This window comes from Lonchura striata, chromosome Z (genome assembly GCF_046129695.1).
Source record: "Lonchura striata isolate bLonStr1 chromosome Z, bLonStr1.mat, whole genome shotgun sequence".
Classification (NCBI taxonomy): domain Eukaryota; kingdom Metazoa; phylum Chordata; class Aves; order Passeriformes; family Estrildidae; genus Lonchura; species Lonchura striata.
In genome coordinates, this window is record NC_134642.1 from 80,719,739 (window position 1) to 80,734,661 (window position 14,923).

Sequence of the window (14,923 nt, forward strand, 5' to 3'; positions counted from 1 at the left end):
CTGCATACTTGCACTGCGTGGTACGGGATTAGACATTTTGCAGTTAGAAAGCATCAAGTGTTAACCTATAAAAACTGGCAACACTTGTTTCAACATCCTTATAAACTGAACAGGCATTTCTTTACTGTGAAGGGCTGGCTAAGACTAAATATAATAATTCTTCTAAAATACTTACTATTACATCAAATTTTTAAAATAAACACATCAAGAATGTATCCTGAACATCTGAAGATGTAGAACTTGTTCCTGTGTGAAATGTCATGATTGCCTTGCGTTTCTCCAAGTCTGTTAACTAACTAAATGAAAATGTTATATCCCAAAATCAACTTCCCTGATAGACGTGCCCAGCTATCCACAGGCTGGGCTGTTCCACCACTTCCAAACACATGTGAGTGACCTAATACAATAGCAGGGTACTAAGAACTTTGTTTAAGCCAAAGTGTATTTTCCCAATAGCTTGTGCCAAAGGCAGGCTTCAAGGCAAACAAAAGAAAACCTCAAGTATGCCAATTCTGCTTTGCCAGGAAATGAACAGAGCACCCTGTGACCCAGTGAGAGAGGGGCCTGTTGGACTCAGTCTGTCTCTGTTGTTTGGCAGCTCACTGTCCATTCTCTGTCTTGGTGACTCAGCTCCCTGCCTAGGACAGCAATGCTTCCTTGCCCTCAGCCTTGCTCCTGACTCCTTTTTTAGCCTCTGCAGGCAGGGAGGGGGTTGGAGTGGGAGTGGGAAGAAGAATCAGATGTTTCTTAGCCCAAGATGATGTACTGCCAGTGGATGCTTCCATGTAGAACTGGGTAACAAGAAATGGGCAACAAGAAGATGGACAAACACGACTAGCAGAGGCTTCAGAAACAACATCCACTGCACGCTTTGTCTGAGACAGAGATACTGGCCTGGGCTTCCACTCAATTGCATGGCATTTCTGATCCATTACTGCCTTGTGCACCTCTAAAGCACTCATGATGCACATACTGCTTGTGGTAAGTGCATTTGCACTGACAGATTCTTCCCAAGATAATTTCAGAATTATGCAGCAACAACCATTACCATGGCCTGTTTGCTGATTGCTGAATTAATAATCCTATGGCCACCCTGTTCCATTTGTTTACTCTCATTCAGCTGTAGAAAAAAATCATTGATATATGTCTGAGACTCACTGAGGATTTCTAGTTTATTGATTGTATCTGAATAAGCATTTCATAAGACTTGCTCTATCACATAGTGTGAAAGGATTCTTTTGGGACAAGTGACAGCTCCATCACCTTTCTCATCTGTACTTCTGAAAGTGCCACAAAATATGCAAAACACTAGCGCTCTTGTTATTTTATAAGACCTCTCCCTCATAATATGTCTCAGGAATTATAATAGTATGTTTTCTTACAGTTACTGGAGCAGGTGTCACACTTGGCATACATGAATATTCCTTCCTTGTTTCAACAGCTGTAGTGTAAAAACTACAGCATAAAAGTAATTATCTACTAAATATATGCATGTCACATATTCTTCAGCATTGTGTGTGCCACCTTCTGAGAAGCAGTTTCACTGTGTATGCAACATGCACCATTAGCTGATCATGATTCCAGGATGTATGAAATAAGGCCTTCTTAGTTGGTTCTGTTTAATTAGCTCTGTAATTGAAATGCAACTAATTGAAGTCCACTGAGCATTTTGTTCCTGTTTGTTTGTTTCAGTATCATCCCTACAGTTAGAGCAGCATTCTGCACAATCCAACACACAAATCACACCTGAAAGTATTGCAAATATACTACAAACAATTTGAGTACAATTTTTTTTCCTTTTCATTCTTACACAAAACACATTGGCATAGTGCCAAAGTGCAAATTTCCATGGAGAAAACAGCACTCATATTACCATGAAAGCTAAACTTGGAAGCAGAAAGTCAATACAATATACAAGTTGGATAATGTTTCCAGAAAATTCTTTATTCAATAGCACTAATGCACTATGATTTAAGAGGGAGAGGCTGAAAGGGATGGTAGGTTCATGATGCAAACTGTTCTCATTAGTGACAGTAAAGGTTATGCACATAGGTTGAGAGAAAAAAATTCCAACCCATTTGAAACAATTTGGAGTAACCTACACTGAAAAATGAAGCATTACCTCTGAAGAGAACAGGAGCAAATATTTTTTCTTTCATTCAAACCATCTCAATTAATCTGAAACAGATAATATGTCTAGAACAATATAATTACAAAACAGCACTTTAATCAGCTACTCTCACCTGTTCACCCTCCCCCAGCTACTCAATTTACTTAAAAAGTCACATCCTTGACCTGAGCAGTCTCCTTGGGAGTTCACATTTGATCCCTCTTTCCATCCTCCAGTATTTCACACCATGAAGCCACTCACCAACCTGTCAAACAAATACTCTCTTTTCCTGTCATTTCATCTAAACCTATCACATTATTTTGTATTCCTGCTGCCCCCAAAGAGCCTCAGCATCAGGGCAGGACAGGAACATGACTAAGAGTCAATTTGTGCCTGCCATTTATGTTGGTGACTTATCTGTGAGGACAAAGAGAGACAATAACCATTTCTACATCACAGCCACCTAATTATCATCACTTTATTTGCTCCTTGCTTGGAAATACCACCAAGGCTAATCTATAAACTACAATTCATTCCATCATACTTCTGCTTAGCATCCTTTCATAGTCCATAATTCCTCCAGTTATTAACCACTAGGAAATTAATTCATTTGACTTCAAGTCCCTACTACCTTGGTATCCAAATTGTATTTCCTCCTGTTTATCAGTTGTGAACTGAACCTCTTCCAAAATTTCTCACTTTTATAGAAAGATTTGCCAGAATCCAGAAAGACTCCCCTGCTAAGTCTCTCCTATTTTTCCCAGTCTCTAATAGTGAGGTTCCCTCTATTCTCTCCTTACTCCTTACCTCTCTTTTGTTTCGTACCTTGTCTTTCACAGGCTCTCATTTCAGCTCCAGTCCTCATTCCAGAGTTGCGATCGTGCCTCTGCAAATATTCAGCAGCCCTTGAACTATACTAAGACATCTGCATGTAATTATTTTTCCTAACTCCATGATTTCTCTCCACTCTGACTTTTATTACCACTGGCACACTGAACACTCAACTCCCTAACTTGGAGTGTCCTGAACCATGGATTGATGAGTTCCCACAAAGAAAGGGGATGAGTCCTGGCCCCTGGATTACATCAGAAGTGCTTTGGCACTTCATCCCCCACCTAGCCAAGCATCCCATTTCACCATCTGTGGACAAGATCTCTGAATGTTTAACAGATGAACTGTTGGATAGTTTCTGACTATATGTATATATACACACACATACATATGTACACCTGTTTCACCCATTTGTATATGTACAGTGTATGACCTTTGTAAATATCCTGTACTTACACAAATAAGTGTATGCACATGTATACTCTTCCACATGCATGTACATACACTTAGCTGCATCTATCCATCTGTCTGCTTACCTACTATGTATATTTGGATCCAGTGAAATGTTCCACTTGAAGTATCTTCAGTCCAGTGAATTCTGGCAAATGCAAATCAAGCATCTGACAGATCCCTGATTGAAGCTCTACACGACTTTAGTTGACATGAGCACTTAAATTACAAGAATGTGAACTTCTGTGACCACTTAAAGGTTTGGGGGGTTTTCTTTTAGCAGAAATTGTATCTAAAATTACATTAACAATTACATGAGCTGAAGTAATATATAGAAAAATTTCAGTGACTCAAATCCCCTAGTTTTCAACCAGATCTATTCTATGATTGCCGTAAATGAATTCCTACAGCCCTCATCTACATTCATTAATTTGATATATTTTGTGTCTGCATAGTTTAGTAGCTGCTTATGATAGTCAGCAAGTTGGTCTACTGATCACTTTTCAACTCCCTACTAGCCAATAAATACTAGCATTTTTTTTTCCTAAAGATCTGGTATTTGTGGACTTTTTCTGTCTGTGGACAGCTAAAGATAAAATCCAAACTTGCTATTCTAAGCCAACATATAGATCTGGTCTATCAATTTCAGTTTTTCCTTCTAACAGCTTTTCCATATAAAATTTAAATTTCCCAAGTGACATTTTTCCTTTACATCTTCCTACATTTAAGTTTCTCATCATAATCTTCAAGGCTATCTTACCTCTGCCTCACTCACATCTACTTCAGGCTTCATATCTGTCAGTTCCATTTTACATTTTGAGGGATGGCAGACAACACTACTTCAGTATTTATGATCACTCTTTCTTGTATGGTTTTATTTGATTTGACATCCCAAGACATTTTTCACAAGCCACTTACAGTTACTTCACATGATTACAGAACTAAAATCTTCTTTATTTTCAGTCCTCGCCTGGATAGTCTCTTACTTTAAGAAATTATTTGCTTACTGTTTCTAGTGTTTACTTTCAGATAAGACTCTATCAACCAATGAAATCAAGTAAAATAAACAACCCTGTATCTCATACAAAAAAAAAAAAATCTTGTTTGTTCTGCCTTCACAATTCAGAATCCTGGCACAAGATAATTCATCACTATGAAAAAACACCTACCACTCATGTGGGTGCTACAGAAACAAAGATTTTTCCTTCCTTTTCTAAAATGTATATCAGAAAATCCAGAAAATCAGTATTTATGTAAAAATTAGATTCAAACAACAATATGCATTTATAATCTCTTAAAAAATTCAGAGAATAGAAAGAGTCAATGTCTTTTTATCCAGTCACGTTCCTAAAATTATAGTTTCAAGCAGGTAAATGAGTAAAAAACTCAGTACAGGAAATTACAGATGGCTATTTGGCTTAAAGGCATGAACCTCACTTGAGTATCTCAGTGACGTGAATTTACTTAATTATGGACTCTTCACAGAACAGACAATACCCTTCCTGAAAAAACAAAGCTTACTTTCGTTGCTTCCTATCAGGAAGAAAAGTGGAGTTTACTATTTCACTGCAACACAGCTACAATCATGCACTGTCTCTCACATGCGAAGTGATAATGTGGATTTCTAGCCCAAAATGGAGCAATCATGCTGCAACAGTTTTTAACATAATGTAAGAAGAGCATTTACAAAGAGCACATATGTATAAGTACTCCCCTACCGTTTTCACAGTACTAGAACCAAAACAGTTTCCCAAAACAGCTGTGCTGACAACCACACAGTCATTTAAAAAACATCACAACTCAAAGAGGAGTGGGGTGTTTTAACAGGAGCAGCATTTTGCACTGCCTCAGGTCCATGTCCCAGGCCTGACAGTGGCAAAGAAACAATTCCAAGGAACAGGAGCATCTTGATGAATTTTACTGTGCTACTGACAGGTTTCTGTGGGAAATCTGCCTTGCCTCTGTGGGTTGGCAGGATAACAGCTTATTACTCCACTATAACTAAACTTGCACTGAATTGCAAAAGCACTCAACAGAGTCCATTTTCAACTGTGCACTTCAATGAAAATTTTCACTTTATTACCAAAATCCTGTATGTCATGTAACCAGAACACAAGAGGGTAGTGTATGTATAAGAAAAAGGGCAGTAAGTCATCTCACCATCTTTTTAAAAAATGAGGATTCACAGAAGCTCAGCATTGCCAACTTAAACTCAAGTCAGCAGCTCCCTCTCTGAGAGCAGGCAGAAAATCTGGTGAAAAAGAAAACCCTGTAACAACAGGTACATGGTAATCTTTCTAGCACACCAGAACCCAGGAGGGTAATCTTGCTCCACCAGGCTAACCCCAGCCCTCAGACTCAGCTTGCAACTGATAACAATAATAATGATGTTAACACTATATTCTATACAGCTGTGTGCAATGATCCTGGCCCACTGTATCAGGTGATTTGCTCTTCATCTCAGACAACTGAGGGAGGGAAAAATAAATTTGGAAAAGTAAAAAGATCAGAACACCTGCACTAGAGCTAGAACTTCCTTGAGTACAGCAAAGAAAATTGGATGCATAAGGGCATTTTCTCAGCAATGAGTGGAAAAAAATATAAAGTCCTTGCAACTAAGTTAAATCAAAAGTTTTGAAACCTTCAAAACATCTATTTAAACACCATTGTTAAGACCCTCTTTCCTATAGTGCCCGATTGCCATATGCCATTTCACATCGTCCAAACTAGGTCAAAACCCATCACTCTCTGCACTTCATCTTTGTCATATGCTTGTAAGAGAGACCATTCGACTGTCATGTAAAAGAGCCAACTAAAAGCCTCAGTCAAAAAGATCTATTAATAGTCTGCCTGAACAAATGTGACCTGTGCTGACACCCATCACACTGTGCTATAATTGTCTCCAGATGGAAATAGTAACAGAATTTTTTATATATATATATATATATATTTATATATATATATATATATATATATAATTTGCCACTTGCCTATCTCTATCTCTGTTATAATGTTGGAAATTCAAAAGACAGCAAAACTACACTTCATATAAAATAGAGGAGTCCTGCCAAACCTAATCCAGAATGTCCATTTTAAGAGAAAAACAAATAACTGACAATGATTTTAGAGGGCTATAGAAGTCAGGCCTCTATAAACAAAATGCATAATCCCATTACAGCTGATGCCTGCTTGAGACAAACAAAGTGCATTACAATGCTGGCTTGATATCAAAGACCTAACAGCTTCCCACACCCCTAAACATAAAGTCTGTCAGACAAAACTGCCTTTGTGCCTGCTTTTGGACAAGCCAAACCTCCTGAATCTATATTCCGATAATCAGTTCTTGCTTTAATGGAATTCTTGGATTCTATTTTTAGCCTGGCAGAAAAGAAGCTATGCTTGGTTTGGAAGCACATACACAGAAGGCAAGATTATCCTGGGCACAAAGCTTTTGTAGTAAGCTCAACTGCCCACACCACTAGAATCTTCAATTTCAGTTCTTGCTATTTCAGTTCCAACTGAAGGCATGATGTGACTATATTTTTATAGAAATTATTTCTATTGTCATGAAAAAAAATTGCAGTAGAAGTTGCATACAGAACATGAGAAAAGCATGGCTGCAAGGGGAGAAGAGAAAGAGTGGAAGCTCCTCCTAAAAGTGGTTTATTGTATGTACTGGTTCCCAAGTACGGAACAGAGTCCCCAGATATGTTCCAAATATGGAACAGTAACTCATGAAAAATCAGTCTCTACACAAGCAACCAAATTCCAACACATCCCACAAAGTGCCGATGTACTGGATAAATTCCTCAAAATACACAAAATCTAAGTATTTCCTATCCACACTAGCCTCATGCAGAGGGCTAGAGAGACATTCAAAAAGAAATGCCTTGAGAGCACAGGATACCTGATGCTTTGGGGACCATTTCCATGATTGTAAGGGAAGAGGTACGGAAGCTGAAAGAGCAGAACTTCCCAAACTAAGGCAAAAATAAATTATTTTAAAACAGAGTAGATTTGGAAAGAAGGGTTGGGATAAAAGGGGCAGACTTTGCCAGAGGAGGACATACCAATATTAATGAGTTCTAAAACCATAAAAGTATCAGAACTTAAATGAGAAATTTTGAAGTAGGTTCTCATAGCAGCAACACCAAACAAAAGTAGCCTACAAACCAACCATGGAATTCCCTTTCTCACAGTACAATTTTATTTTCAGACTTCTTGCTACCTTCCCTTAAAAGTTCATTTCCCAAAAGAATTTCCACAGAATTACCATTTAATTTAAAACTAATGCCTGTAAATTAGCAAAAGAGAAAATGGTTCACATTTAGGAGAGATGCAAGAGTATCCCTAGACTGCCACAAATCTCTAGGAATCCCTTTTTCCCTCATCCCCTGCAAAAGGAGCTTTGCTTTCTTAGGTAACCAGAAAATCCTTCCTGTTTCTAAGGAGTCAATTTTAAAATCTACATTTACTTGCTTAGTTAAAATAAGCTCAAAATGTAGTCTTAAAAAAAAAAAAAATCACACTACACAGATGAGGTGTACATCTTTTTGGAGAGTGAATGATACCCTGTTTTTAAGCAGTGTAATTTTTAACCTCTGAACACATTAACATTAGACTGACTTGTACCACATAAAAGCTTATACATATAAAGATGAACAAGCAGACATCCTTTATCATCAGGAAATCTGAATTTCAGTCTTTGTAATGGAAGACTTGGTCATGTAGGCACGTGCCCTGATAGTCACACAGCAAAGGACAGCAGAAATATCAGCTGGCTGTCTAACAGTCAAGGCAGGAGGTAAGGTAAGAAGTAACAGAATAATTGATGTATTGTCATATTGCTTGATGTGCTGGAGAAAGGACCAGACAAAGAGATTAAATTCAGTGCTTTGAATTTAATCACAGAATATCACATGTGAACATATCCTATATACCAAGCACCTCTGAAATATTCTTCTGCTAAAGTACTAAGCATATTTTTTAACATTAAGGAATTACAAAAAATTATAATATGCTCAATAACACAACAGCAGTATGGAATTTACATGTAAATCACTTAATTTACTTTTACATGTACCTCAGAGCACATAAATGCTTATTGTGACTCAGCATTAAGAAGGACATTGATATTGTTTGAAGCAATTATCCAGAACAAGCTTCACTACAGCCTGACATAAATGTAAACACAAAGATAATACTAAGTGTGCTCTTTTATACACAAAAGCTATTAATATAAGCAGACCACAGCAAATTAAATTTGCCTGATTAAGGAGCAGATCCAGGTAGGAAAGGAAAAGTCACGTGTTCCTGAAAAATGCAGTAGAGACTTTCAGAATACTGTTGCTCAGTATAAACTATGTCAACTAAAAAGAATAGCCTCCTCAAAACAGTGCTTCTGTCTGTCATAACTTGCAGTTCAATGCTCTCCAGGAAGAAAAATTAGCAAGGCAGACATTCACTGAGTCTGACTAATGAAGAGGTATTGCAGTAAGAATATCTACTGTCAGATAACATGACGCTTCATAAAACAAAGACATTGAGTTCTCATCTGCTAGTGATCATGCCGAGAAACTAATACTAACACAACTATGTTGCTTTGCAGTACATGTTTTTCACAAGTATCTTCAGTTTAACTTTGTGCTTTACAAACTTTTGGGCAATGTACACAATAGAGATGGTATCTGCATTTGATAGAGTCCATAGCTAGAACTAAATCTAGTTTAATTGCTTTAATTCTGCTGTACATAAAGCATACTTTGTCAGGCAGATGCAAATTAACAGTCCATTCTCAACCCCAGTGATGTCTTTAGTATCTCCAGATGAGATTCAGACACATGCAAATCAGACAGTGGGAGATAAGAGCATATACCAGAGCAGTTACAAGAAGATGCACTGAGAACATTTTTGCACTAGTTTATTGTTTGTACTTGATGGAGACATTCCAGAAACCAGCTCCTCTTGAGATGAGAAGTGTAGATTTGGCAGGTGGAGCAGTCTGCACCAACACCCTCCCACCTAGACACATCCATCTTGCATTGACAGCCCTGCACAAGATAAAAAGCAGGATTATGCACACTTTGTGGTTGGCCAGGAGAGTGAGATGCTGCAGGAAGTAATTCTTCCTGCAGCTCTTCTCTCTGACTAAGAACAACCACATCTGTGGCAAGGCTACATTGAGGAGGAAATAGAAACACAGCCTCCTAAAATATGGTCATAATGAAATTCTACCACACTCTGTTCTCAAAAATATAGCTGTACCCTTTCCTTCTGTAAGTCAACCATATTCTCATAAAATCTTCTCCAAGTAAAAAAGCTTTGGCAAGAAAGGTGCAGTCCAAGAGATTCTAGTATAGCAAGAGTGTCTTTGGATGGAAAAATCAAAGTGTTCTGGATCTCACCAGACCAGGGAACGGACAATTAATGTCAACATACTTGGGGTCACATTTTAAAGACTTTTCTCGGCAGACCAGATGTATTTCCAACTAAAATAATAGAGATCTTATCATTGAGGCAAATGAAACAGACCCAATGGCTTTTTATTTATGTAAATTAAGTTACTTCTGATAATAAATACATTCATCTTCACACCTCATTTGGGCAACAGAAACCAGCATTAGGCACACATACATGCATTACCATTTATATGCACACATTCTATTAAAAAAAATCAAGTGTATTCTAATCACATACAAGGAGAATATGAAAAGGGAATTAAGCAAATCTTATTGCTTCTGCTTATTAAACTTCAGTGGAATTTTAATGTGAAATATGCCTATTATATTGAGATATTGCCTGTGTGATGTTTTCACAGAACAGCAATACTGCATTTGCTGGATAAGAATTCCATCCCTCCTTGTGGCACTCTGTAGGGTGCACACTGAGATCCCATGGCTGCTCCCAAACATCCACATGCACCAACAAATCCATCTAAATGCTTTCATTCTTTTCTGTCCATGAAGATTTAAATTATTTACAGCTCCCAAACACACACACATGAGGACTCCTACTGGCACAAATAGGTACATCATCAGTAAGTGGCAACAAGTCATGTGAAAGGTTAATGTGAAAGGTTAATATTTTAAATGTTGGTACCAAGGGTACCAACATTTATGACTAAAATTTATACTAAACCTCTTACCAAGGGGAAAGAGTTATAAAGAGGAAAGCGTTCTTAATATTTAAGTTTAATAATGCAAATCTGGAAAACGCTGAAAGGGATTAACACCCTATAAAGATTACAGAATAAATTATTCAGGTAAAACAAAAGCTGAATTTGAACATGGCTTAATAAATCAAATTATAGCAAAATGATACAAAATGAACAATGATAGAGACATATGAATGAGTATAAATGGCTAAATTTCAAATAGTACTGTTTAAAAAATTACATCACTCCTGTGATGAAGAATAATGCTTCAGGGCACCCATTATGTTTCCATAAAATCCTGTAGAGCTGCATGTTCCCAAAAATATAAAAATGCATTAAAAAAAAAGTTTCCCTTATAAAATTATTTTCTTTCCTAGGCACAGTGGACTGATGTTAATTTAGCTTTTGCAAATGGAAAACCTAAATATTAAAGACAGCATGGACACCTTCTGTCTTGACTGAGGGGTATAATCTATGCTGTAGGAGTACATTATCACCACAAGGATGTCTTTAGCCTGACTGCACAGTATAAAATCAAAATGAGGCTAAAAAAGCCTGCCAGAAAGTAAAATAGGTCATTTATAGTAAGAATTGACACTTGATTAATTAACTGAATTCAACTTTTAAGAATGGGAAAGCTGAGATCTGTAATATCTGAGAATGAATGCTAGGGAGCAGCTTGCTTGTCATTGTGGCAAACACAGCTCCGTAAAAGATCTGAGAAAGAGACAAAGAAGGAAGAACCTATATTAAATCTCAGCTCTGTGAAGGCTATGTTTATCTCTCTGAAAAGCCTAAATTTAGACTGCAGTAAGCATGCCCTGTAGTATTAAATTTTGTGGAAAGATGAATAAATACTGAAACCCAAAGTAAATAATTCTCTCAATTTTCTCTCGCTCCTTTCTCTCTCCATTTTAATAAAGCCAAAGTAAAAATTTATATATGACCCATGACACCAGTGCTCAGCAGGAGTCAAATGAAGATGTTCTTGTATTCATCTACATATAAATGAGAAACTGATGACTCTACTGTGGTTTTGAAAAGCATAGAAGAAATACTTTAAAGCAGAAGTGTAACAGATTAAAAAAAAGGTTGGGCATCTTTCATGACAGCAAGCATGGAAGGAATATAGAGATCACAAAATCATAGAATATCTTGAGTTTGCAGGGACCCAGTCAGGATCATCGAGTCCAGTTCCTCGCCCTGCACAAAACACTCCAAGAGTCATACCATGTGCCTAAGAGCATTGTCCAAACAGTTCTTGAACTCCGTCAGATTGGTGCTGTGACCACTGCTCAGGGAAGCTTTTCCAGTGCTCAGCCAGCCTGGGGGAAAAAAAACTTCTCCTGATCCCTCCTCTGACTCAGAAAGCCATGAAACCTGGGATTCCATATTTTTTATAAGCCTCCTGCATTTTTATTTTTTAGATTTCTATGTGTCATAGCAATGCAGTAACCATCACACTGGGCATTCTTGAGTAACACTGCACACTGCAGCTTTGTATCCTATCTCTGTAAATGACTGACAGCACAAAACTTTGGAATCATTGTACAACCATTAGTAGTTACACTTAAATTACGTTTCTTGCCTTGATGATGTGAACATCACTCAAGGCAGGGTCAGATGTTTTACCAGAGAAATACAATGTGTATTGTTTGCCTTCCATCTCCTCTTAAAGGAGGTGTTATATTGGGTAGACTTGATTAGTCTTTTACAAATCTACATGTTCTCTGCTCTCACTTAAAATTGCTTTTATCTCCCCACAGGTAACAGAACATACAAACAAAGCTGCTAAATGACCTATAATCTCTCAATCCCCCCATATTATTCTCTTTGTAATACATAAGTGCCTGCTTGTTTTCTGCTCCCATATGCTGATCTCCTTTTATAATTCCTAGGAAAAATGAGGACACAATTCCTTTAAGAAAATATCCTTTTTTTAAACTCTTTTTCCCTCTTAAGGAATTTTTAATATCTACATTTTTTTACTCTGCATATGGAAATAGGTCCTATATCAGCTCATGTTTAGGAACTTGGGTAAAACAAGAAAGCTTTTGCAAGCATTGTCAAAATACTTTTCATCTTTTTTTTTTTTAAATAATGTAGCTGGAACACATTGATATTCCTCTGTTGTCAGCAATCACTTCCATTTTGAGTAGGATGTTGGACCAGACAACCTCCTGAGGTTTCCCTTACAGCTTAAATTATCTTGTGATATCATTAACTAGGAGTCTACTTCATCAAGGTCGGGCATGCCAATGAAGAGTAATTTTTTTAATTAGAAATTTTTCACTTTCATTTTATCATCTTTTACTTCTCCACCTAATCTTTGGGCAACATAAACCAGAAAAATAGATGGTCTGTTATAGGATGCCTGGGTTAAAATTAAAATACAAACATAGTCTTAACACAAATGGGGAAGAAGCAAAAAATAGTATCTTATTCCTTCAAAGGAGTTCTTCAAATCACAGTTCCACACTGGTCACCGTGAAGAAAATTCACCTTTCTCCAGTCAAAACCAGCACAGACAGTTATGTGGGCTTTTTAAAATGGAAAATAGTATTTGCCTATAGAAATAAAAAAGCACATCAAGGTCATTTAGTGGGTAGTAATGAAATAACATGTGAAGAATTCTGCTACACAACACTTTTGAGCAATCTGACACACTTAAAATTAATTGGGAGGACATTTTAATAAACAAATCTTCTGTTAAATTGTATCAGATAGGAACTTCAGTTTGACCACTCACAGACTCCTAATTTTTTTGACACAACTGGGTTATCAAGCTTTGGAAACACTATACACTACACAACATTATTTCTAAAATCACATTGGTTTTCTGAAAAATAAAGAAAAAATTACTTCAATAAGGGCTCTAAGAGTGGAATAAATATGCTTCTTCAAAAATAAAAACAAAACAAAACACCAGTCCTCCTACAAAACTTAAAAGCAAACTTAAATATAAAATGCACTTACAGTGTTGGCAAGTTCTAAGTAGCTTCCTCCACCAGAGTTGCTAAAATTTGAGGCCTGAGCTAGAAGTCTTTGCAGAGCAGCCTGTTGAGTCACATTGCTTCTACCATACTCCAACACCTTTGGTAGCATAAAATGACTGTGGAGGTCAGGACTCTGAAGGTCTCTTGCTCCTGAATCATACTCCCAGCTTTCTCTGACTCCTGATACGGCACCTAAAATGCAGAAAAGGAAAAACATTCTAGTATGAATGGGGAGCCTGTTCCAGTGACAAGCCATCATTCCAGAATGGAACCATTCCCTAATATCCAGTCTGAACTTTTCCTGATGCAACTTCATTCCTTTTCCTTCTGTCCTGTCACTGCTCACCAGAGAGAGGAAATCAGCACCTCTGTGGTCACCCCTCAGCCTTCTCTCTTCTCCAAGCTGAGCAAACCCAGTGATCTCAGCTGCTCCTTGAGATCTTTCACCATCTTGATCTCCCTCCTCTGGGCATAGTCCCATAGTTTGATGCCTTTCACATACTGAGAAAATGCCCAAAAATGCACACAGTAGTCAAGGTGGGGCAGCAAAAACACAGTGCAGATTACTACCACCACCTTCTTTGACTGGCTAATGATGCTGACACACACCAGGACACAGTCCTTTTGGCTGCCAGGGCACTCTGCTGACATAGGAATAATCCTGACCATCATTCCAGAAAGAAAAAAACCCCAAACCTCCACTACTATTACTGCCCATCTTGCACGTGCTGATCGTATCGGGGAAAGAAAGTAGTAAAATTTCCAGGACATAGGTGAAATACTAAATTACAAGATTCAGAAGGAAAACTAATAGCATTTCCATATGTTATTTAGTACACTGCAAAACTAGTGTCGTTTAGAACAGCTAAGGACCAAGAAATGAGTACCAGTAACTTACATCAGACTGAAAAGCAGCAGAGATCAAAGAGCAAAAGAGGAACAACATAATTCCTTTAAGTTTTTGCTTACTGAATGCCAACAAATAAATGAATCTTTTATCTATATAGTTATATAGTTTTTTATGTTACCACTGCCTTTTTTATTATCTCAGGTTTGCTTGTTTCAATTCAAGTCCCAGACACATCAATCACAAGATGTTTCATTACAAATCAATATAAGGATATGATCTTGTGGCAAGTGACAATGAATGCTTTGAGAAAGTTTCTGTATCATGAAGCTGTACGGTTTCTATTTCTCCATGAACAATCCTTCCAATTCCCTATGCACACAGTTGGGGTTAAAGCATAAAACAAGTAGAAGAAAAATTTCTAATTTTGTCAGTAACTATTTCATCCCTGGCTGCTTGTGGTTCCCTTACAAATGTCCCACTCTTATTAAAATCTTGTAAAGTTTTAGATTCAACAATTTTCTATGTCAAAACAA

At 37.3% G+C, this 14,923-nt stretch overlaps 1 protein-coding gene across 1 annotated transcript in view; it reads right to left on the bottom strand.

Moving 5' to 3' along the window:
* Positions 1-14,923, bottom strand: part of MCC (MCC regulator of Wnt signaling pathway) — a 181,062-nt gene that overhangs the window by 139,638 nt on the left and 26,501 nt on the right. The window contains exon 3 of the mRNA XM_021524798.2: positions 13,521-13,732. Coding sequence (XP_021380473.2) covers positions 13,521-13,732 — 212 coding nt within the window. The remainder of the gene's footprint in view (positions 1-13,520; positions 13,733-14,923) is intronic.